This window comes from Anopheles cruzii, chromosome 2 (assembly GCF_943734635.1).
Source record: "Anopheles cruzii chromosome 2, idAnoCruzAS_RS32_06, whole genome shotgun sequence".
NCBI classification, from domain to species: Eukaryota; Metazoa; Arthropoda; class Insecta; order Diptera; family Culicidae; genus Anopheles; species Anopheles cruzii.
In genome coordinates this window covers 41,507,307-41,529,534 of record NC_069144.1, presented here as the reverse complement: position 1 = coordinate 41,529,534, position 22,228 = coordinate 41,507,307, and the positions used below count along the sequence as shown (strand labels likewise).

The 22,228-nt window shown below is 48.1% G+C and overlaps 1 protein-coding gene and 1 non-coding gene across 2 annotated transcripts in view; one reads left to right on the top strand and one right to left on the bottom strand.

The window, feature by feature from the left end:
- LOC128279081 (NAD(+) hydrolase sarm1-like) overlaps positions 1-22,228 on the top strand; it is a 45,761-nt gene that overhangs the window by 6,238 nt on the left and 17,295 nt on the right. Inside the window, exons 3-5 of the mRNA XM_053017802.1 lie at positions 3,780-3,838; positions 6,724-7,064; positions 8,358-8,530. Of these exons, the coding sequence (XP_052873762.1) occupies positions 3,780-3,838; positions 6,724-7,064; positions 8,358-8,530 (573 nt within the window). The remainder of the gene's footprint in view (positions 1-3,779; positions 3,839-6,723; positions 7,065-8,357; positions 8,531-22,228) is intronic.
- On the bottom strand, positions 1,152-1,223 carry Trnae-uuc (transfer RNA glutamic acid (anticodon UUC)). Its single transcript has one exon. It is a non-coding gene; the product is annotated as a tRNA-Glu (tRNA).

Below are 22,228 nucleotides of genomic sequence, written 5' to 3'. Positions count from 1 at the left end.
TCGTGACAATAGCGTGGGGAAGCTTAATTGACCGCCAACGAAATTCTTCTGACTTCTGTGCATAGAGATAGAGATGTTTGGAGTTGTTTTCTTTAACGAACAACGATCTGGTCCTTTCCTAAAAATTGTTTCCAGCGTTCTCGTTCGTTCGCAACGCCAAGGCGTATCATCCCTTAGTGTAGAACCGTTTACGTGAAGAAACGTTTGGTAAATTAGAGTCCCAGAGGATGCACCGTGCAAAATGCCAATGCGGCTCGAACGCTCCGGCGGCTGCACCGAGCAATGCTTTCTGTATGTTCAGGGAAAAATTAAAAAGAAAAGATAGTCATACATACATTATTGGTAGAACTCAACCACATATAACGAGGATAAGGATTTTTTTACAGACGCACGTGTTGGAAGAAGATGGCACCGGATTTGGGGATGGCACCTTGTGTGTAACTCATAAACTATACACACTCGGTCCGGCATCCGGACTCCGGCGCATGGGTATTAGAAAACCGCAACAATAAAATATATTGTGAACATAAATTGTTAAAAATTTGTTGCTAATCCTTAAAAGCAAAAGGCGCATTTTCAAACGAACGGATAACCGATTGGTCGAAAAGGCCAACGATTTCGGGGTTAAATCTGAAGCGACCACCACTGTGACCGGCATATAAGCAACCAGTAATCTCTCTCGTGTATATATTTGTATATTTTGACACACATGGTGATAGCTGTGAAGAGTAAATTGGCGATGGAAGAGGGAAAAAGGATTACAGCACATATAAAAAAGCAACTCAGAGCAACGTTCGGAGAACTCTTGGAACACGGAACACGAAACACACAGAACATGATACGAAATAAGTGGAAACTGGACACTCCACTCAAGAGAATCACAACACATGCATATGTATAATGGGTATATACACATGAAAATATATACATAAACAGGACAGTGATTGTACAAAATGTAACCAAACCGACTTTTCTATTAAATCTTGAAAGAAATGCTGCACTATAAGTATAAGTATAGTGGAAAGTATAATTTTGTGTTATTTGAAAACATAAATTGGTCCTGGAACTTAAAAAAGCCTTACGGTATTGTTGTTTCTGTGAAAGGATTCGTAAGATCGGGAGCCAATAACACGAAAAAGTATGTCTCTCTCTTCCCATACCGGGAATCGAACCCGGGCCTTCTGGGTGAAAGCCAGATATCCTAGCCACTAGACCATATGGGAATATGCGATGAGATGCTAAGGATGCGTCTTGAACGATTGGCGAGCCGCAAATTTCAAGGACCTTCGAAAGGATCATTGATTTTATCATGTTCTCTGACGTTCCGCAGTGGTTAATCTTTTAGAAAAAAAGGAAACATTATGTCACTTCAAGAATGTTTTTAAAAATATTTCATTACGCTAATCATAATAATCATGATCATGACACTCGTGGGAAGAAACAAATCATTTGATGCCGAAACACGTGCAACGCCGAAGTCCAGCTACCGAACCGAGAGAACAAAAAGTAAACTAAAAGTGAAAACTCCAAATCATAACAAAAAAAAAACGCTCGAAGCATTAAAAACCCGTGTGCTGCCAAAAACGGTTCACAGTTTTGCGTGTAAACATTTCGCGAAGCGTAAATTTTGGAAGCCAAACGCCAAAAGTGCCGACAGCAGAATTCAAATATTTGCCACCGAACCGCACCAATCCGGTGCCGAGCCGGTGGAAATCGGGCTACACGCGAGCGAGTTTCGAAACGGATTGGCCCTTTACTATCGCGGTTTTTGCGCACTCGGCGCCCGTAACTTTGACCTCAATATCGGTGCGAAGCACTTCCCCGAGAGTGGCCTCATTTCGCGAATCCGAGGTCGGCCCGGTCCGGCATGCGGTAAAAACCAAATGTGTATCGAAGTGTTTGCAAATAAATATAAAACCTTTACGAGCAAGGTTAACGTTGGTTCGAAACGGGTGTTCTAGGCAGACTAGGCACTCCTGTGTTTCGTGGCCTTTCGAGTTTTTATTAGTTCTACATAATTCAGTCTCAAACTATTTTTTTTATTTTAAGGAATTTTCGTTTTTCGTTTTATAGTATCAAATAATTTTATCGTATCGCTCCCAAGCAAATGTCATTGAGGACCTATCGATATAATTTTGCAGCGAGCGACGCTGATCTCCGAGGACAGCTAATTATGGCCCAGGGCTTACTGCAACCTTCGGTGACAATCAAATTGTCGGTCCAATCGAAATACGAGGCTCCGGTATCGGCCGATGCGTGGTGCCTTGCGGTGTCAGCGAGCATACAGGCATCAGATCAATCGATCATTTGTGAGATTTTCTACTCACCACCACCACCACCAGCTTGCCGTCCGGAGCTGAAGGAGATCCTTTTCTCTTCCTCTCGACAAACCTCACCGCCCAGCCAGCGGGGTGGCTAGTGAATGGCCTTAGAATTGAAATAACGCCCGATAGAGACGCAGCGCGCAAAAATTCACAGGCGTGGCGTTGCCGAAGGCATTCGAAATTAATAAATCGTTTCAGCAACGCCACCAGCGAACGCGGTAATTAAAATGTAAATGCGTAAAGCGCCCGGAGCTACGGCAGTAAACATAGCTCCACTCGATCGATCGGGAGGTCCGAAATCGATCGATGGTGGCCGCCACCGGATGGTGGGCACAACAATTATCGATTCGTCGCGGATGATGATGGCGCTCCCCGTTCGTTCACCACCACTTCTGGCTATGCGAGAGTGCTGCACTTTTGAGTGTCGCCAATAATTTAGCACCCGCTCGCCGCGCTGTCTAAATACATATTTATGATCTCCACCCCGCGGCCCGGTGGGTTTCCCCGTAAGGTCACGTTCGACCAGATCGTCACCGATCGCTCGGTCACAAAACTAGGCTTCAGCAGGGCGAATCACGTGAGACCGAAGCACGGTCGGTTTTGTGAGAGAATAGTTTAGCTAACGTTTGTAGCATTAAAGAGAAATTACTAAATTGGTCCAGCGAGGCAAATAATGTTGCACCGTCCGTTTTATTGCTCGTCGGAATCTAGCTTCCCGGATGGCGCCACTCTGATATGATCGGGAGAGAAAAATAGAACCTTTATTGTGTCCAATTGCGGCAAAATTCCGCTGTGTTTCTGGCATCGCATCAATGTTAAGCACTGTGGGGTTGAATATTTTAACCCCGATAAAGCAGATCATAGAACAGAACGGATGAGATGAACGGTTCCGCTACCGATCGTAAAATTATGAGCACCAAACCAATTATGCAATACAAAGTATAACACGGCTCGCGGGGTTTGGCTAGACCATTTCTGCAATCAATTTCACTCCATTGCCATTCCGACGGCATTTCGCGCGGCAAATTGTGCAACATCTGAAGCGCTGACACGATCGGTGACAAATGGCATTCGCAGTGCGCTCCCAGGCGAACGATGCGCCACCCAAATTAAATCAATAAACTCATCCCGGTGGTCCGGTCTCGGTCAGTCGACCAGTCGCGGACGATATGATCCAATGTGCGGTGTGTCAGGACATATGAAATGCTAATTTATCGTTCAATTTGAGGCCGCGCGCGGTCGGTCAACACAGTATATCATTCCGCCCTGATACGATCGCCGACGATTCTTTGATAGTTTAACCGTAATTTGATCGCTAACCATTCCAAAAAGCTGGTGCTGGTTTGGCACCTCTAAAACAATTTGCACGTCTCCAGAAAAAAAAGTTGTTTCTGTTTCCTTTAATGGGTTCGTGTTTTTCTCATTTTCCCCTGTGCCGGTTTTCGCACGCAACAGATGGCGCCAAACGGAGGAGGTATCGTCGGGTCGTCGGCACGACCGAGCGATCGGCTCGGGTCCGTCACTCCGGCCACACGGAGTTTTGATCGTTTGATCCTTTTGATCGCACGCGTGTTGAATTATACTTTTTTGTATTTTTATTTAATAATTATTGGATCAACATTTGATCGATCGACGATCGCCGCACGGTCGTCCTCGTCGTCGTCGGTGCTTCGGGTGTCGTATCGTCGCCAGCCTCGCCGCGCGGTTCTGGCTCGCGTTCGCGAGTTGCATCGCGCGCATTCGGTCGGCATCGATGAACGCGATCGGACGCGTCAACGCGAACGCGACGCGGCTGAGATCCCTTTCTCGCACTCCTTCGCCGATAAAAGTACCATTTCGGGCGCGATCGTGACGTGCGTGTTGTGTGTAAGATTGCGCGCGCTAGCTTGTGTGTGTGTGTAGGTTCGCGAATTTGGCCGACGAAATCGGTTTGTTGATTGCTTCTCACATCGTGATGCTGATCGCAGGATACGGCGCGGATGAGTGCGCACGATCGACGATTGATCGATTCGCGATTGACTCGATGCACACCGAGGCTGTGACCGTGCGTGTGCGCAAGGTGCGTCGCACGACGAACGTGACACGTGGCGTCACTCGGCTCCGGCTCAGGTCCAAAAGCGGTCCACGAGGCCCCGAAGGCCACCTCTCCGGACCGGAGTTTGTTTTGCGTTTTTCTCTCTGTTCTTTGTGGTGCGCCCGCCCGTGTGTGATCTTTGTTTTTTTTCCCCGTGCCTTTCCGTGCCTTGCGTATTCCTTTCTTCGGAGAGCGTGAACGTGAAGTTTCACGTGCATCCAACGTGTGCGCGGCCAGAGCCTGAGCTACCGCTGATGGCCCGATGGCCGAAGGTTTTATGGTGGGCGCGTGCGCTCCCCGCTCGGTCCGGTTTGGGGATGGCGGGGTTGGCGATAAAAACAGGCAAATGTCAGGCGGTGTGCTTCGAACTTTACTAACGCTTAACCACTTTGGCCAACCTCCCACACGCTTCCGGTGCAGGCGGCCGCGATCGTTATGCTCAGGAGGCCCGGGGGGGTGCGCAGTGCTCACCCACGCTGACAGTTGGTGATGTTTCACTTTACGCCGGCGCTGGCCTAAATTAAAGCTCATGGTGCCGGGTGGTTGAAGGTTGCCTGAAGTGGGGCTTTCGATCGACTTTCCGGTTTTCCCCGGCGGCTACCAATGTTTGCCGCCGCTAAACGCATGTCGTGCCATTAATTAACGAGACACACCGAATGCCTCCGGTCCGGCCCGGTTGAGAAGTGAAGCAACGGCTGACGGCTGGTGTTCATTGTATTCAAATTTAAAATTCACCAAGGACTACACCCGGGTTGATTTTAATTTTGATTTATCTTAGCCGGAGCGCCCGGACGGAGCACCATTCGTTTGATGCTGTTTATTTTGGCCGTCTCCCGCACTGCCATCCATCGTCCAATTAACGCAATGAAGCGGACTGTCAGCTCAGAATCGAAAGGGAAATTGGGCCGGTTTTTTGACGCACGTGCGCCAACTCTTTCGACGATCTTGTGGCGGTTCTTTTGCGGTTCGTTTTGGCAAATAGATTCCCGGTTTGGCTTCAGTGCCGTTTGAATCAACGACCGGCTGGAGCACGCGGTCCTGGACTTTTGCGAGATGCAAACCTTCGTGGATCACCCAAAAAAAAAAGAATGAAAACACCCATTCATATTGGGAGCTCGGCTCGGTTCGGTCGGTAATTTTTCCGCTATTTTTAGCATAAAACAAACAAAAGTAAAATCCGCACGACGCGGCCAATCGCGTGAGAATGTGCGGCGGCGTTCCCACACGCCGAATGTTGGACCCCAAAATAAACAACAAACTGTGAGTCCTCGCTGCGTTGGCCCCCTCCGCGTCCCGCACGGGAAAAGGGATGGAACGTGGCCAGCCAAAGGTCACGCGGACCATCGACGTCCGCGTCGTCGTTGAGAGGTTTAGCTGTCTGACAGGTCCGTCAGAGGAAGTGAAGATTTTCGAAGGGCAACCACGCACGGACACGCACGAAAATGTGCGATCCGCGACCGGCTTCCTCATCGTCTGGCCAGTAATCGGTCGGGATTAGAATGTTTGGCTTCGGGCGAACATAAAATATTGCCCGCGCATGTGATGGCGCATCGACGGATGGTTCCGGTGGGGCGTGTATATTTTTTATTATCGCCGAGATCGGATTTTGTTTCGGCAAAATTATAGCGAAACGAACATGGGACTCCCGAACGTGATGAGCGGAGGTTAAGCTGAGCTCCATCAAGGCATAAATACTGGTGCCGAGATGCGTCGGATTGGAAAGACATGGTTAAAATATTGCATCTGCTGTCTTGTGGGGTCAGCAATCTTGTAAAGTTGTTCGAATGTTTAGCATCCGACGGACGGACGTCCTTCGTAACGTTAATCCGCTCGTCAGCTGAACGTTATGAAAAAATGGGATTCTTTAAGCGATGAGCAGCGTCCATTTGTGTTGCAATTTTTATGCAAATAATTGAAATTTTCTGTTCAAAAAGTATGAAGACTTATTGAAAAAAGCGCAAATAAACCGGACGCTTCTTAAACAAACGCACACCAGCTAACCGATTCCCGAACGAAATGGAACGCTCTCAACCGCGATCGTTTCTTGGTGGCGTGTAAACACTGGGTCAATTTTCCGCGAAACGGCACCACCGAGCATGGCTCGCAGCATCCATTCCGAAATGGTTTTCATGTTTACCGTTTGAATCCCACCGCAGGCGAATAAACTATTGCCGACGGAAGAATTCCCTTCTGGTGGCCCGTGTTACGGGTAGTGTTACTGCGTGAGTCGCGCATTTTCCGACCGACGGCAACTGGTCGTAGTGAAAGTGAAAATATGGCGAGTCCATTCTCGAACCTTCGGCTACCCACGCTGTCAAATGGTAGCGCCAGAGTTGGCACTTCCCCCCCTGCCGACACGCCGACCGAGGAGGATGTCCTCATTCTGCCGCTGATTCCGCGCCGCAACTCGGAACTGCCTCCTGGCAAACGCCAGGCCCCGCTGAAGCTGTCAATCCCGAGTCCCCGGGCATCGTTCGGAGGCCTTACGTCGCCAGAGATGCCCCAGGTGCAGCGCCAGGCAGCGACGGCCCCGGTTAGCACCGGTGGACAAGCGGGCCCGTTCGGTCCCTCCGGTAGTCCTCGGTTGAACGAGTTCCATCAGCACCATGCGACGTTTCCGGAGTTCGACACGATGGAGTCGCCCATGCTGCAGCTCAACAGTGCCGGTAAGTGCAACAAGAACATTAAATTTTTATTTCCTTAGTTATTTCTTTCATTTTAAATACTCCTATGAATTAAGTAGATTTTAAAGTTAAGCACCGTTAGTTGATTTGTTATAATATTGCCCACCATTTACTATCAACGGAAAGTATTTTAATTTTATAGAATAGCTTCTGCCAATCAAATTAAATCAAATTAAACAATCAAAGCATGACTACCGTACTTTATACTGTGTAGGTCGCACTTTCGAGTCCACTTGGGACTTACACAAGACTGGCACAACATTCTTGTATTGAAAGAAAATTATTTGCAACGAAGTCAAAGTTGAAAGAGTGCTAAAAATTGCTCTGTTAAACCAACTTATACCAACTCTGTTAAACCAACTGATAGTGTCCCCACATTGTATTTCATTAGAAAGCTAATAGACCCTTCTATAATTTGAGAAAAACCAATATGCACATTTCGCATTTCATGTACATTGCTACCGAGAATTGGTATAGAACATTATGAAAAAATATGTAGTTTTAAGATTGAAAATATCGAAAACGTTAATCCGGAACCAAGAAGAGCACTGATGTCATTGGAGGCGCTTTGTAAGCGTCAAAAGCCACTCAGAATAAGTAAAATTAAAAATTGATTGAAAGACAATAAGTTGAAAGTTGTGATTGATTTGGCAAGGAAAATGGCGTGAAAAGAAAGCAATTATGAGGCCTCACTTGTTAGGACGCTCAAGACGTTAACTTGTTAGGATAATATGAGTTTGGGTGAAGAAATCAACCTACAATATTCCTTTGTATTTTTACACGCATAAGTGATAAGATTTTTATCAGCATTTGGGTATTTGCAGGTAATAATCCATTAAAAATCCGTAACTATGATGGATATCCGAGCAATTGACATCCCGACTGCATAACTTTGTGCGTTGAAATAGCTTAAAATATCGAACAATGGCTAATTTAGTATCCCTGAACGCGTGTATAAGAATTAAAATGTTGAATTAGATCAAACCACATGAAAAACAAACAAACAAGTTTTAAAAAATCCGTAGATCCGTCCTGAAACCATCAATGCCCCACACAAATTCCCCATAGTTAGACTGTGCCTCAAATTTAGTTTATCTCTGTTTTGAAGAGAAAAAAGAATTCAAAAATTTTGATGTAAAATTAATGTACTACTTAAACAGGCAAGTAACACAGGATAAAACGGGGTAAAATTAAATATTGTCTAAAATTTCTGCACTGCGAATCAATTTGAGTGACTGTAGAGTAAAATCGATCCATATTCCTAACGCTTCTCAGATCACTCGCCCATCCTGACGCAGCTGATGGAAGTGACCAGCCCGGGCACTCCGGCCAGCCAGGCCAGTAGCTGCAGCAACGGAAGCAACGCATCCTCCATCTCTCGCCTGATGCGCCTGAGCCCAGGCCTCTACCACCACGCGGGGGGCACCATGTCCCCGTTCCCGTCCGAGGTAAGAAAACCAGTGCCAAAGCCACCTTTCCGTTTATTTCAATCAACCGACACACTCGTCGCCTCCCCTCGTAAGGCCCGCACACTGTTGACATTAATTTGAATTTAATTACCATTTACATAATTTCTCAATTACAACCCCCCGGGGGTCCGGCCCACTCCCACGGACTCGCGGACTCACTCTAATGGACAAATAATTGCACACACCGTCACCGTCGTCGTCGTCGCGTCGGCCGGATCGATTCCGAGCACCCAAACGATCTTGAACCGATCCGCTTCCGATCGATCGACGGGGGCCGGCATCCTTGGGAAGGATACCCTGCGGGAAGGGGAACCAATATCCTTCGTCGGTCGGCGGGTCGGGCCGCGCGCGAGACACACGGCCCACGATCAACCGGTAGCCAGCCCACGGTCACGGCCACGCCAGGATAATTGCGCGTCGCCGCGATTGCCACTGGAATTAAGCATAATTTCGTTAGGAAATTCCATATCATTTGCTCGCCCTGCGGCGAATGATAACGGGCATTTCGTGTGTGCGTGAAGCCGGTGAATGTTTGCTTAATGCCGGCAAATGATACTAATGAAAGCGCGTGGTGGACACTGGCAAAACCAATAGACCGTTTAGGGGCCTCCGGGTGGCCTCCCCGTGGGAAATGGCCGAATAAAACTAAAGTGCCGTGCCGTTTATGTGCCGTAGCGCCGGTGCCCGGAGGGTTGCTTCATTTATACCTATTATTTGCCGATTGGATCCTTGAAGTGTGCTTTGTGCGTTCAGTTTTAATAAGAATATTAACTTTGGGATCTCATTACTCCGCGGCTTTAATCGTCGAGTAGATGGAAGCAACTCTACTAGTAAATTATCTGCAACCACCATTATCCTTCCCTTCACGGCGGTCCATATAGAGGAAACTGTGGGCATAAATCGTAAACATCGTAAAACTCGTCCGCTACTGCCGCCTGGTAACGAGGCTCTTCGCGACCAAAAGCGGTCAAATCGCTCAATAACCCAACCCGGCTGTGGGTTGGAAATGGAGATTGTGTCCAACCATCATCACCACGGGCAGTCCTCGTAAAAGCCAGCGTGTCGAAAGCAACACTAAAAGCGCCGTTCGAAGCTCGAGCTGGGCGATCTCTGAACTGCTTTGGTTTGGTGCATTCGCCTTCCCGTGCTGCACTCGGAAGCCGTGCTTCCCACAACTCGCGAAACGATTATCGTGAAAAGCAGTAAAAATCTGGAAAAAACAAACGTCGCATCGAGAATGCGCTTCGTTTCCGTTCCCGTTGCATTGTTGCAGTTTTGCGCGTTTCGCACAGCAGACCTCGGCCGTTGCGTCGTGCGTCCCAAACGTGACCGAGGACTATTTTTAGCGCCCAGCCCCCCTCAACCCATCAACCGTGGGGCTCGTTCGTCGTACATCAGCCCATTGGCCGCGACTCGAGTGGGAGTGTGATTGACGAGCTTTGCTGGCAGACGGCGCGATCGGAGGTAGACTTTTGCGCATCGATTCGAATGAGTTTGCACTTGCGGTGGCCAAGGCGCACATGGCAAACAGTCTTCGGTTACCAAGATCCATTTGATATATCAACTCGTCTTGGGAATGTCTTTTGTTTTGCGTGGAGAATGGAGCATAAAATATGGAAAGCTTCGTTCAATTTTACTGAAAGTGATGTAGTTCGGAAACTAACACCCAACATTCTATTGCACTGTCCCAAAAAGTTTTCTATAACCTATGGTATGCGCAGCGCTTCGTCGATTTTCAATCTACCAACGACCAGCATTCTTAATGCATTGGAAATATTTAATAGTACATAAGTAACAGTTTTAATACTGATTTTCATTCGAACTAAGCTGAATTTCAGCTTAAGCTTGATGCACCATCTGTTGATAGATTCTATTGTGACTGTTCGAAATACGTGCAATCTTCTAGAAACTTTTTAAACATTCAATGTGGAATTGATCAATGAACGATGATGATTTAAAAATCTTTATCTTTTAAAAAGACTTTAAATCTAGGATTCTAATTCGAAGAAGATTTCAATTGATATTTGGCATTAATGCATCGCAGGAAGTTTTTAGGTGATGAATGGTTCCTGAATCATCGCAAACATATTACTTTACATAGCTCAATATGTTAAAAGGCAGTTCATCCATGGACCTATTAATTCATGTTCCGAAATGAGTTGTTCAAAAAATAATTCTTTGAGGTCCAACGATGTAGATCGCATCACAACATCGCTGGCTTCCAATAGAGATATTACCCAATTTCTGTGCACTGTAACATGTCTCTTGAATGAATGAAATTCTGTTTATACAACTCCTAGACTAACAGTAAAGTGTTTGCCAGGTTAAAGTCGCCGGCATTCACAACGCATGTACAATGTTCGCGGTTGTACCCGAGTTGGTTTGATTGACCGCCGCGTTTTCTCGCACCATTCCGCACAGGGAATAGGTTTCCCTAGCCGGGACCGGACCGGCGAGGGCTCCACGCGAGTGAATGATGCATTATGCAGTTTGAAGCACACACCCTTCACTGGAGCCGCCACAACGACGACGACGTATCGGGGACGCCGGATGGCTGGAGAAATATGTCGAGTGTCGGGCGCCATGCTTCACGGCGGCTGGCAGAATGGGGTTACGCCGTACTTAGCCGCCGAACGATGTGTGCGCTCGTCGTCGAAGGCTTGTAATTGACCCCACGCCAGCCACCCACGCGACGCAGCCGCGCAGCTTGAATGTGAAGAAACTAAGAAAGGAAACAGAAAGAACGTCGCGTTCTTGGGTAGCCTTTAGACTGGCAGAAGACTCGCTCGCTATGGAATGCAAATATGTTTTATTGAGTTAGGACAAGCTTCGACACTTATCGGTGCATTAAGTGGTGAGTAAACCACGTGCTCCTGGTAGTGCATTAGGCGTCGATGTAATTATTTGTGCCAGCAAACAGAGGATGGCTAAGAATTATGTTGTCCCCAGTAGAGTGACTTCCAAATCTGTCGCTGGCAAACACGAATCCTGAGAAGAGGCTATATTTTTAGACTTAGAAGTATCGGTGGGGAAGTAGATTACGAAGCTGTGCCCAAAAACTGGTCACAACGTGTTAGTAATTTTGGCTGCCTGAAGCCGATAAAGCGATCGCAGCTGATAAGTAGCCCCCAGCTATATTTATTTCTTTATTCCAGAGCTGCGCATCGTACGACCTCGTATCAAACACCATATGTGTCGACATTAATCACCAATTAAGCAGCAGGCGATAGGACGATAAAGCGTCCGGAAGATAATAATACGGTACGACCGTACACCCAAATGGGTCGATATTAATCACCCACCCGATCGACCATTTCGGGTGACAGGGATTTGCGTTCAGATGAGATGAGCCCACGGACGGAGAACAATTTTTTTACACTTCCATTTACAAGCGGCCTGCGAGCTTGGCGGTTATGTCCCACTAACATCAAAATCGATCGTCCTTCTGCGGAGGTTTAGGTGTGAAAGTTTTGCTGCTGCGCTCCGAATGGAAGCGTCCGAAATAAGACATTTTGCAATAATAAAACGGCCGAAGGAGCCGTGTTTCCATAGCCCCCCTCCGCGTATTGCCTCGCTACAGTTGATTTCACCCGGGCACACCCGCGCGATCCGAGGATCTTAACTTCTCTTACGCTGCTGGAGTTTTTGAAATGGTTTTTACTCTGCCCCGTGGCGATTGTTGTTTACGCTGATGGCGAGAACGAGAGAAGAAGAAAAAATGGCCATTCCAAATCAGGGCATCCCCCGCCCGAACCCGGCCCTGAGACTGCGGCTGCTGCGAACGAACGCCCGTCCTTCGTGCCCCACGTCGTCTTGGGCACCACGAAACCCACCCAATATGTGGGGGGGCCAGTCGAGAGGGCCACCGGACCCTGACTGCGTAGCGCTGCCGGCAGTCGCGCTTCGGGCATCCCGATGGGAACAAGCGCGCGTCGTCGGGATCAGCGCATCAGAGTGAAGAGTGCTTTTTATCTGTTCGATTGGCTCGCGTCTTCAACACCGAGTTTCGTGGTTACGGTTTCGAGCAGTCGGCGTCGCACTGCTCGAATCAATCAATCATCTCGCTCTCGGCAGCCCTTTGCTAGAAGTGAATCGCCGCGAGTTATTACACAACGCCACGCAGTTGGCGATCAGACACACCACGAGAGAGTAAGGTATTTTAAAAACGAGGGAGACAGAGAGAGAGAAAGAGTGCTTTAAGGTGATAGATTTAAATCTCAGTCGATCGCAGCATCCACCCGTCGAGTACTACCAGAAGGGTTAAACAGTGAACGATCCACGGTGAGAGAGAGAGAGAGCCACTCGTGTAACCGTGCGCTCAAGGCTTACCGCGCCCAAGTTGTTCGCAACCTTGAAAAAGGGGTTTCCCTTCGTTCGTGTGTTTGTGTGTGACTATCGTTGTGCAATTGTGTAGTCCGCGTGTTGTTTGAAATATTTGTTTGGCGCGTTTTTTGTGCGATCGTGTCTGATCGGTCGAGTCTCCCTCTCTCGAGAGAGAAATCGACGGTCGACTTCCGCTCACGAATGGAACGGTTCAGGTTGCGGCGCTCGTCGGAGGGCGCGTTTCACGATGGGCCCAAGTTCACGTTGCCAAGAAAGGTAGGTTTCCTATACGGCGGAACTGCTCCAAACATTTCAAACACCAACTGCTTCGACCCAACTGCCACAGCAATTAATAGGAAAAGTTTCAGGTCTTTCACCACTTCGAAAGTCGTTTATCTTAGCGACCAGCCTCTTGTGGGCATCTTTGGCTATCTGCAGTGCCCATTATTGTGACACATTCATCATAATCAATCAAAAACATCGTGATGGAGCATTGTTTGTCTCTTGCTCTGGAGCTTTATCTTGTCCCAGGGCAGTCACTGGCTATTTTTCGCACCATCTACCAGCGTGATGATCTGATCTTATATTTATGGAAAAGAGCCACCTCAGAACGTTCCAAAAATGACGTTCATAAAGGGGGTAAATGGTGACAACGATTGTAGAATTGCCAGCGGGAAATACCGTTCTGTTCTTGGAGCTGTTACGATTGACTGAAGGTACCATTGATCGAACCTCTAACTAGCGCACAGTGTTTGGTCAATGACTAAGAACGGTTTAGTATTCACAGTGACTACTCAACAAACGGCTAAGGCCGAGGCACGGCCACCGAATGGATGGTTGCAGAGTACGTGACTCTATTGACACGAGCGCACAAAAAACATACCATCGATTCAGTTGCAAACTGATCTGGAAAACCCCACGATCGTGTTGGTAGATTGAACCACGGATAGCAGCGAATTGGAAAACCCCAGCTTGAGGACACTGAAACGGATGCTATCATATTATGCTCCCGCTTAAGATCCTGATCCTCTACAATTATTGTTGATCACCCATATGTTGAGACCCGTAGGACCCCGAAAACAGGTTTCAATGAGCGTGACAAATTAATTGTCTCGTGTCGAAACATGGCCGATCAAAACGCTCCCGGTGACGGTTTGCACTCTTTTTTCCTGCTACCAAAGCACGGTAGCAAGGCTCCTTTCAATTTCCAGTTCCAATTTGTTACCGTCGAGTGCGACCCAAAGGTGGCGAGCAGAGAACCGGTATGATTTATAGCGACCAAGCCAACGGTGCCACTCGAAAGTGAACCCGAATTAATCACAATCAACCGAAAATGGTGCACAAATGCCACCCGGTTGGGGCGGAATGATTCACGCACCGGTTTTTGTCTCCGCCACCCCGTTCAAGAAAGGTTCATTCATTTTTATCAATGAACGTAAGGCAACCGTGGGGCGGTGTGGGTGCGTTTCGCGGCCGCTTCTCCACCGGAAGTACCGTTTATTAGGCAAACACACTTGTCGTCGGAGTAACAGCCTCTAGCCGGCACACGTCACGCCGGTATGAAGAAGGAATATTGTCACCACCTCTCTTGATTGATCATTAAGATGAAAGGAAGTTAGCCAGCATTGAGAAGTCAGTTCATAGTAACTGCATGTGCAAAAACGGAGACAGACAAAGCGTTATTATTTTATTATTAGAACGGACATCAATACCAACTTAAGGGTTTGCCCCAACTTAAGGCATCATCTTGCTTAGCTTACAATCGCTACCAAGTTTTACCAATAATTGGGACAATTTCATAGAATGACTCAGAGCTTTCACGACAGAAATTGTATTGGCAAGATCGCTACCCGAAGTAGACAGAGCAAAGGTTCACCAGAATCCTCGTGAGGAGTTGGAGCGATCCGATCCGGGTCCCGACTTGTCAAGCACGTTGTTTCCTCCTCCGTCTGGAATGGATGCGCCCAGTGACTCAACTCTTGGGATGCAACGATCTACGTGCTTCTCTGCATCAGCAAATTTTTGGAGAAACCATTATTTCTTTTTGTGACAAATAAGATGACGAATCCTATGCCAGTTCCATCTTTTCGTCGTAATCTTAACAATCAATTTTAGCTAAGAACAAAGATTGAAGCCGCTCATAGAATTTTATTTATATTATTTATAAGCCAAGAGCAAAGGACGCCGAGGCCGTTTTCGATAGTGTTCAATGTTCACAAATTAAAGATCTTAAGGACAATTCAGATCACGCAGTCTAGGGTATGTGGATCACTCAGTGTTCGTCATTGGGCATTATTTTTGACACCACCCCAAAGGTGATCCACAGATCTGATTCCGGTGACTCCGGGTAATCAACCCCAATCAACGAACCGGTCGAGTTCCGAGCGGTGATATCAACATTTTCTGCGTAGAAAAGTGCATGGCTCATAGCGGGCACAACTGCGCTTCTTTTTGCGCCCGATTTTAGCTCACGCATCGGGCGGGCGACCGAGGGAAAATGGGACACAGTCGGATTGTCACCTACTCTCGTGCGTACAAACCAACCAAACGGTCTGTAATCTGATCTGAAACGATGGCGATCGCAGGGTTTGCAAAGGCACTTGGCCCCGTTAACCGAACCGGAACAATGGCAATAAAATGAAACGAAAACGATGCGTGAAAAGGTGATACCCAAAACATAACACGCATACGCAGAAACCGGACATAACTCTTCGTATTACTCATCGGCCCCACACAAGGCCCGGGCCTGCGTTCTATGCTCAGCCCGTGCCCCGGAGCTTTTGCTTCTCACTTTCGTACTCCACTTACCGAACGAACGGGAGTTGGGTTGTTGTGTCTTTTGGTATCTCCCATCCACCGACTGAGCATAATGTTGCGATGCGATGGATATTGCGCTGGATGACTCACCGGTTTGGAGCGTCGAAAACAGGCGTTCGTTGTACTTCTCAAATTCATCGTTCGTAAAATTATAATAACAAAAAATAAAAAGACACTGAAACGGAAATGAAGATGTGACTTGTGTTCCTTGTGTTGGATCGGGCCTTCAAGTCGATGGCCAGCATATTCGGTCATCGCGAAGCCACACACATTTTGCGATTCTCTTGAGTTCCGAGAATTCCGATCGCACCTCACGCGGATGGCTCATATCCGCAGCTTTCGAAGGTGTGAAGGGTGTTTTTTGCTGAGTCCATGTGACGCATTTCCACAACCAGGGGCGCTTACATCACTTATAACCTGGAGCCGGGAAACGTAATGGTTGATAACACACCGTGTACCGTGCCGTGATAAGGATGAACCCCGGGAAGTGGTGACGTACCGGTGTCGGTGTGACGGCTGAATTTCACTTGCCAGCTGATTCCTTGCAATTTTCGTGAACCTTCAAAAAAGTTCCATACCATACCAAAGTAAATTCATCGAAGGTCCTTTACAGCACAACTTTTTAACCCCAGCGAGGACAGTGTTTCAGCTGGAATAGCTCAACCTGTCGCGGATCCACTCGCTGGATGGGTAAACATTATTAGCACCTTTGATTTACACCTCTGTTTTACGATGCTCACAGCCGGAAAGCGGAAGTCGTAATACTTTCCGCGCCAAACGCGTGCCCGTATCTGGGTCGTTCTTTTCGGATTTTATCATTTTGGTTTCAATTTTGTAAAACTTCAGAACTTACGAACGGTGATCGAAGGGGTTCATTCGTGCCGGACGATCTTCGAAGACGAATCGAAACACAGATTGTGTTCAGACAGACACTTGACCGTCGCTCTTGGTAGTGGTGTCGCGAGGCCAGCATCGCGCGCCCATCGCGGGTATGTTGTCATGTTGTCTCACCGGCGCAATTAGACCACAGGGCGAGACCGAGATGGAACGCTACACTCGCGCACACACCAACGCATACGCAGGACCGGCCGGCGTTGGGCCGCGCAATGATAACCCAGCGCAAGCCGCCGCCGCCAGGTCAGTCACTCAGCGAACGCCACGCGAGACGGAAACTGGTTTCTGCTGCGGAAACCCACCCCCAGATTATGGTTTTGCCTGATTCGCACCAGTGAAAGTAGCGAATGTAGAGGCCAACCGACCGGCGTTCCTGGTCCGTTCTCCGAGTGCGATCCTGTGCGAACTTGTGGCCGTGCTTTCTTTACCATCACCCGGGGTGGAATTCGTTTGGGAAGGGCCATGTTTGGCCATCGAGTAACGCAAGAAGTCAAATGTGAGTGATAATCGCGATCAAACGGCCAGCCAGAGCCGGAGCCGGGAGTTGGCCGTTCGTGCCGCTGGAAGCTGCGACAATGTGCCACATTCTGGTTCCTGGGTGTGCGTTTGTGTTTGTGTGTTGCCGCGGAATGATGAGCACGATCAGTGCTGAGGGCAGCACGCGATGAAGTGCTGGAGGCGATATTCAGTGTTCCGAGTTGAATGAAATAATATGAATGAGAAGTGACTATAGTTTGGTGCAAGTAGTCTAAATCGTTGTCCTCGCAATCAACCGCGGTTGTCATCTTGGTCCGTTCACAGTGCTGGGCATCGTTGCATAATTCATGTTCCAATTTATTTATTTAAAAACTAGTCTTTATGTTTGTGAAATTCCTGTTCCGAACGAGTGGTAAAAATCCTATTCCGGGTTTCGAGTGCCGGCACTAGAAAAGTAGCATATGAAGGGATTCTTGAGATTATTAATTCCCTTTTTTTTCAAATCATTCTTAAAGACTGTCCCACGCCAAGAACAGTGTTTACACAAAGACCCGAACATCACATGCCTCCCCTTTAGGGGGGTTTTCTCTCAGCATGTTGGAGATCAACAGCCGAGATCTGCCGAGAGTTTGTTTTTTGGGGATCGCGAGGCAAACATATCGAGTCGAGTGCTGCCAAATCCTCGAACCACCCTGCCACTTGACCTTGCCACCATATGGGTTGTGGCCCGATGGGGGGGCCGCATGTGGGAGCATCAAAGGCCTGTTTAATGTTTTTTCGTGTTTCCGCCGCCCGAATTCGTTCGTCCGTGGCAAAATTTACTGCATTGACGCACGCCGCGCCGCGTTTCTTGTGAACGTAAACAAAACGAAGACACAGTGTTGCCTCGGTCGCTCCCTGCCTCCCGACACACCCCCTGTTAGTATGGACTTCCAGTTTTGCGTCTTAGGAGATTGTATTTTTCGATAATAATGCTAATTTCCGTCCCAAAAGGTTCCAGAATTCGCGGAACGATTGTTTCACCGTCGCTGCGTATTTGCAGTGTCATTCGTGAGGTGAGTGTCGCCGAACCCAAGAACTCTCGTCCTGCTTCTAGCAGGTTAAACCGATTTCAAAGCAATCCATCACACACCCAGGTTTTTGGTCAAGTGCCAAAGTGCGACGAGGGGCCTGCTCGAACCTTGCCCCGGTAGCCAAGACAAGCCCGTAATTGACGCAAGTACAGCCGATGATTTGCATTGAAAAGTTACCGTCGCCGACGGTATTGACTGTGTCTGTCTGGCGTCTTATCTGGCGACCAACTTCCTGGCGGTTTTAATGTACCCCGGTTTATTACCGTCCGCACCCCTGTTTGGGCTCCGGCTCCGAATGGTGTCCCGTCTCGGGGACACACCCGTCGCGGGTAAAACATGGCACCGGGCGAAGGGTGCGCTTTGCATCCTTCGGTGCAACGCAAAAAGGCACGCAAAGTTGTCAGAACGGCATAAGAGCAAAAGAATGAAATATGGCATCGGCTTCGTTCAGTGCACAGCGCGCGCTGTAAAAGGATCCCAGACACCCAGTAGGCCGCGGCAGCTAAAAGTTGACGTTTCCTTTCTCAGCAGGCCCCGTTAAACCAGTCCAGTGAAAGCCGTAATAAGCAAAAGTAAAAGGAAAAACATTTGGTCTAATTGTGCGAGAAGTATATTGTGTGTGTTCGGCGCCCGTAGAAAGTGTTTACCATAAAAATGGGCATCAATCGTCAGCCCACGACGCCGATTTCGTTGCTGCGATCGCAGTTTCTGTTCCCCGATCGGAAGGTAAGTTGTTGCCGAATAGATACGCTTTTTAAGCGCCCCAGAATCGTTATGGTGCCGTGGAGTGTGGTGCTAGGCGGACGATCCGCTCTCTCCTCGTCGTACAACCGCCGGTTCAAACCTCGCCGCACGAAGGAGACTGTGTCACGCACACAACGAAAATAGGTGTTCTTGTCTCTCGCTCTCTGTTCCTTTCGTGAGCAGTAAATGATGATCTCTTTGTAAATATGGTGAGGAGTGAGATTTTCTCGCTCTGTTGATGCTTTCCATAAACGCTGTTATACTGAGACTGATCCTGCTTCAGCGAACAGAAAGAGAGCATATAAAAGTGGTGAGAGAATATTTTTCGTTTTCTGAAAAGGTCTCTCGCGTTGTTGTGCCATAATCACGTACTTGCTATAAACTTCACTTCACAATTCTGCGTTCGTTTGTTTATTTCTTCGGTGGCCAGCAAACCAAACAAAACTCGAAACCGGTGTAAACATAACCTTAACACCGATCTGTGTCCAGGTCAACTGACCGGTTTTACTGGTGGCGCTCATCTCGTCGCGACGGATTATGATTGTCCCCATTTTGCTGGTGGGGTTTTATTAAAATGTTTTAGCTTCCGATTGGCGAAACCCATCCCCTAAACGGTGAAGGTGCCAATTTTCGGTTACAATTAGATTCGTAGGAGCCGCCACCGTGCACGGCACGGCGCATTTTATTATGCAAATCGCGCCGAATTTCGCTTTGTTTCTGGCACCGAGAACGGTGCCAACCGGCAAAGGCGTCCGGGTTTTTTTTTTGTTGTCGGGTCTGTCTTCGTGAAGCTGCGAATTACTTTCCGGTATTCTTCGTCTCGACTCGATGTGGGTGTGAGAACGGGTTTTTACGCCACAATGCAAACACCCACTGCGCGAAGCATGTCTCCTCGTACAGGAACGAAGTCGAAGTCGAAATATCATGTGCGTGCCACGAAAACGGTGGCCTCAGAAGAATGATTTTTGCTCGTGCTGCACACCACACACCCCATCCGGTTTGATCGTTCTCAATGCTCGTCAATTTGCATCAATTAGTGCGTTCCGGTTGGTTTCTTTTTCGAATAGTTGATAGTCACCTAAATGTGCCACGACGGAGACTGTCCCGAAGAACCGATCGAAACTGGTTACAAGACGATCTTGAGTAAATTAATGTTTATGTGAAATGTCCTTTCACCACAAAGGACATTGTAAGATATTGGGATGTTGAATAAGTTCTGAACTTCGGTAAGAAAACAACAGTTTTATGGTTTGAAATATACTTTACTGTTCAGTATGGTCTCTCTGAACATAACTTGTTCCAACACTTGTTCCAACGAGATTACAATTTATGAAGTCCAGGAAGGGCTGCAAAATACGATACATCTGATAAAAAACGCTTTTCATGATTTTTTTAAGGTCTGGAAACAGATGGAAGTCGCCAATGGGGCCAAATCTGGTTAATACTATGGATGCTCCAATAATTCGAGCTTTAATTCATGGATTCATGGAGCTTTTTCAAAATGCTCTCATAATACGGTCCTCATAAAAAAGGACTTGTTTCTTCTGCAAACCGGGTCTTTTTTCACGACTTTTCTCCTTCAGCTAGTCTAAAAAATTAGAATAATATTCTCAATTTATTGTTTCACCACTTTAGTAGTGAAAGTCCGCAACAAAGTAGTCCACGAACAAAATTCCTTTTGCATCTTAAAAAAGTGACCTTCTTGGCCGATTTCTAGATACAAACTAGTTTCGGAGCCGAAGAACCAGGTTCACACCAATCTTTAACACCTTTTATTTTGATGCAGGATCATGGTGATCAACCCAAGACTCATCCATAGGGATCAGTTGACGAAAAATTCCATCACAGCACGATACTTGATGTTTTCCCTTGTAAAAAATACTGTGACACGTCGATATTAAATGGCTTGTAAACAAAAAATGAAGTGAAAGATTGAAATGAAATTTCCCATACGTTCATATGAAGAGTGTACCAAAAAAAATTAGGAGCAGTGCTATATCTGTTATTGAAGCTCAAAACTTATTGCACGGACAGGTAATAGTTTTTGGTCCCAGCTCCCAGTGGTCTACAACTAATATTCCCCGGCGCTCGTTAATAGCTCGCGATCGTGATCGTGCGCAATACTCGCCCAAAAGCGCGTCACTCTCGGGGGACTCAGCGATAGTTTCGCGGCAAGCAGAATCCGCGAGATTCGCATCCGCGTAGTGGTGGTGTGCCAATTGCGCGCTTGTTTACCAACCCACTCGACTCCGTTCTAAAATCCGCGTCCCGCCCGGGTGTGTGTGTGTGTTGGAAAGAATGGCGGAACACACAGACAGCGGCACTGGTGTTTTAAAGCCACTCCGCGAATCCGCGACATGTGCGCTGGGGTTGCTCCCCGTCGGGGGAGCATATATTTGCTTACGGCCCCCCTGACGTTCATCTGATGGCGCCCGTCCGTGCCGTGTAATGTTTGACCGGCGGCTCGTCGTCGCGAAGCGTTGTGATTTTGCCGGACTGCTCAGTATTCGTTCAGCCACCGGTGGTTACGGCGCGCGCGCGACACGACGGTCTGGCGGCAGCTCACAGACCGCAAAGTGTGACGATTTATTGTTTCCCCATTTCCGATTGTAGTTTTCCTCCGCGTCTAGGTGTCTGTGGCGTTGGTGCCCGAGCTTTGTTGGTGAGAGGTTTAATTCTTCTAGCCTAGCCCCAGTGCGCGTGTTGGGTACGTGATTGCGGAATCGAACACACGCGCGAACCCAAACAACGCAACAAGGAAATCGACGCGTTGTTGCTGTTGCTGGGGCTGCGAGCATCTTGCCCCGTTCTGTCGCCGGTGTGTTTGTGCGCGCGCACGCTCCCCAGACGAGAACCACGCCACTCGGCGTTACAACCCCAGAAAAGGGGTTGTAAACGTCACACACGACCGAGGGGGGTTGTTGCGTGTTTGAATGGCTCGCGGTCGCGGTCACGGTAATTCGTTGGCCGGCCCATCGAGCGTGGTTTTTGTGAAGGCCAAAAGGGTGAGGCCCCAGCCATCTCAAGAAGACAAGAGGACCGCGACCGATGATGAGGCGCGCAAAAATGCCCAACATTCCAGCTCGGCTTTTTTGTTTTTGGTTTGGGTTGCTCCCAAGCCGACAGAACGGCAATTACGATAAGATAATGCGACGCCCGGTCCAAAAAACACATCGCACTTTAACGCTGAGGGGTTGGTAATTGAAAAATGATTGGGCCCGTTCCTGGGGACGTTCCGAGGGCTGGGATTTTTTTCCGTTTTTTTGCGCCTTTACGGGGCAACGTTTTCGGCAATCACATTGGCCACACGGCGACAGTTGGTGATGTTTGTTGCGGTGATTTTTTTTTT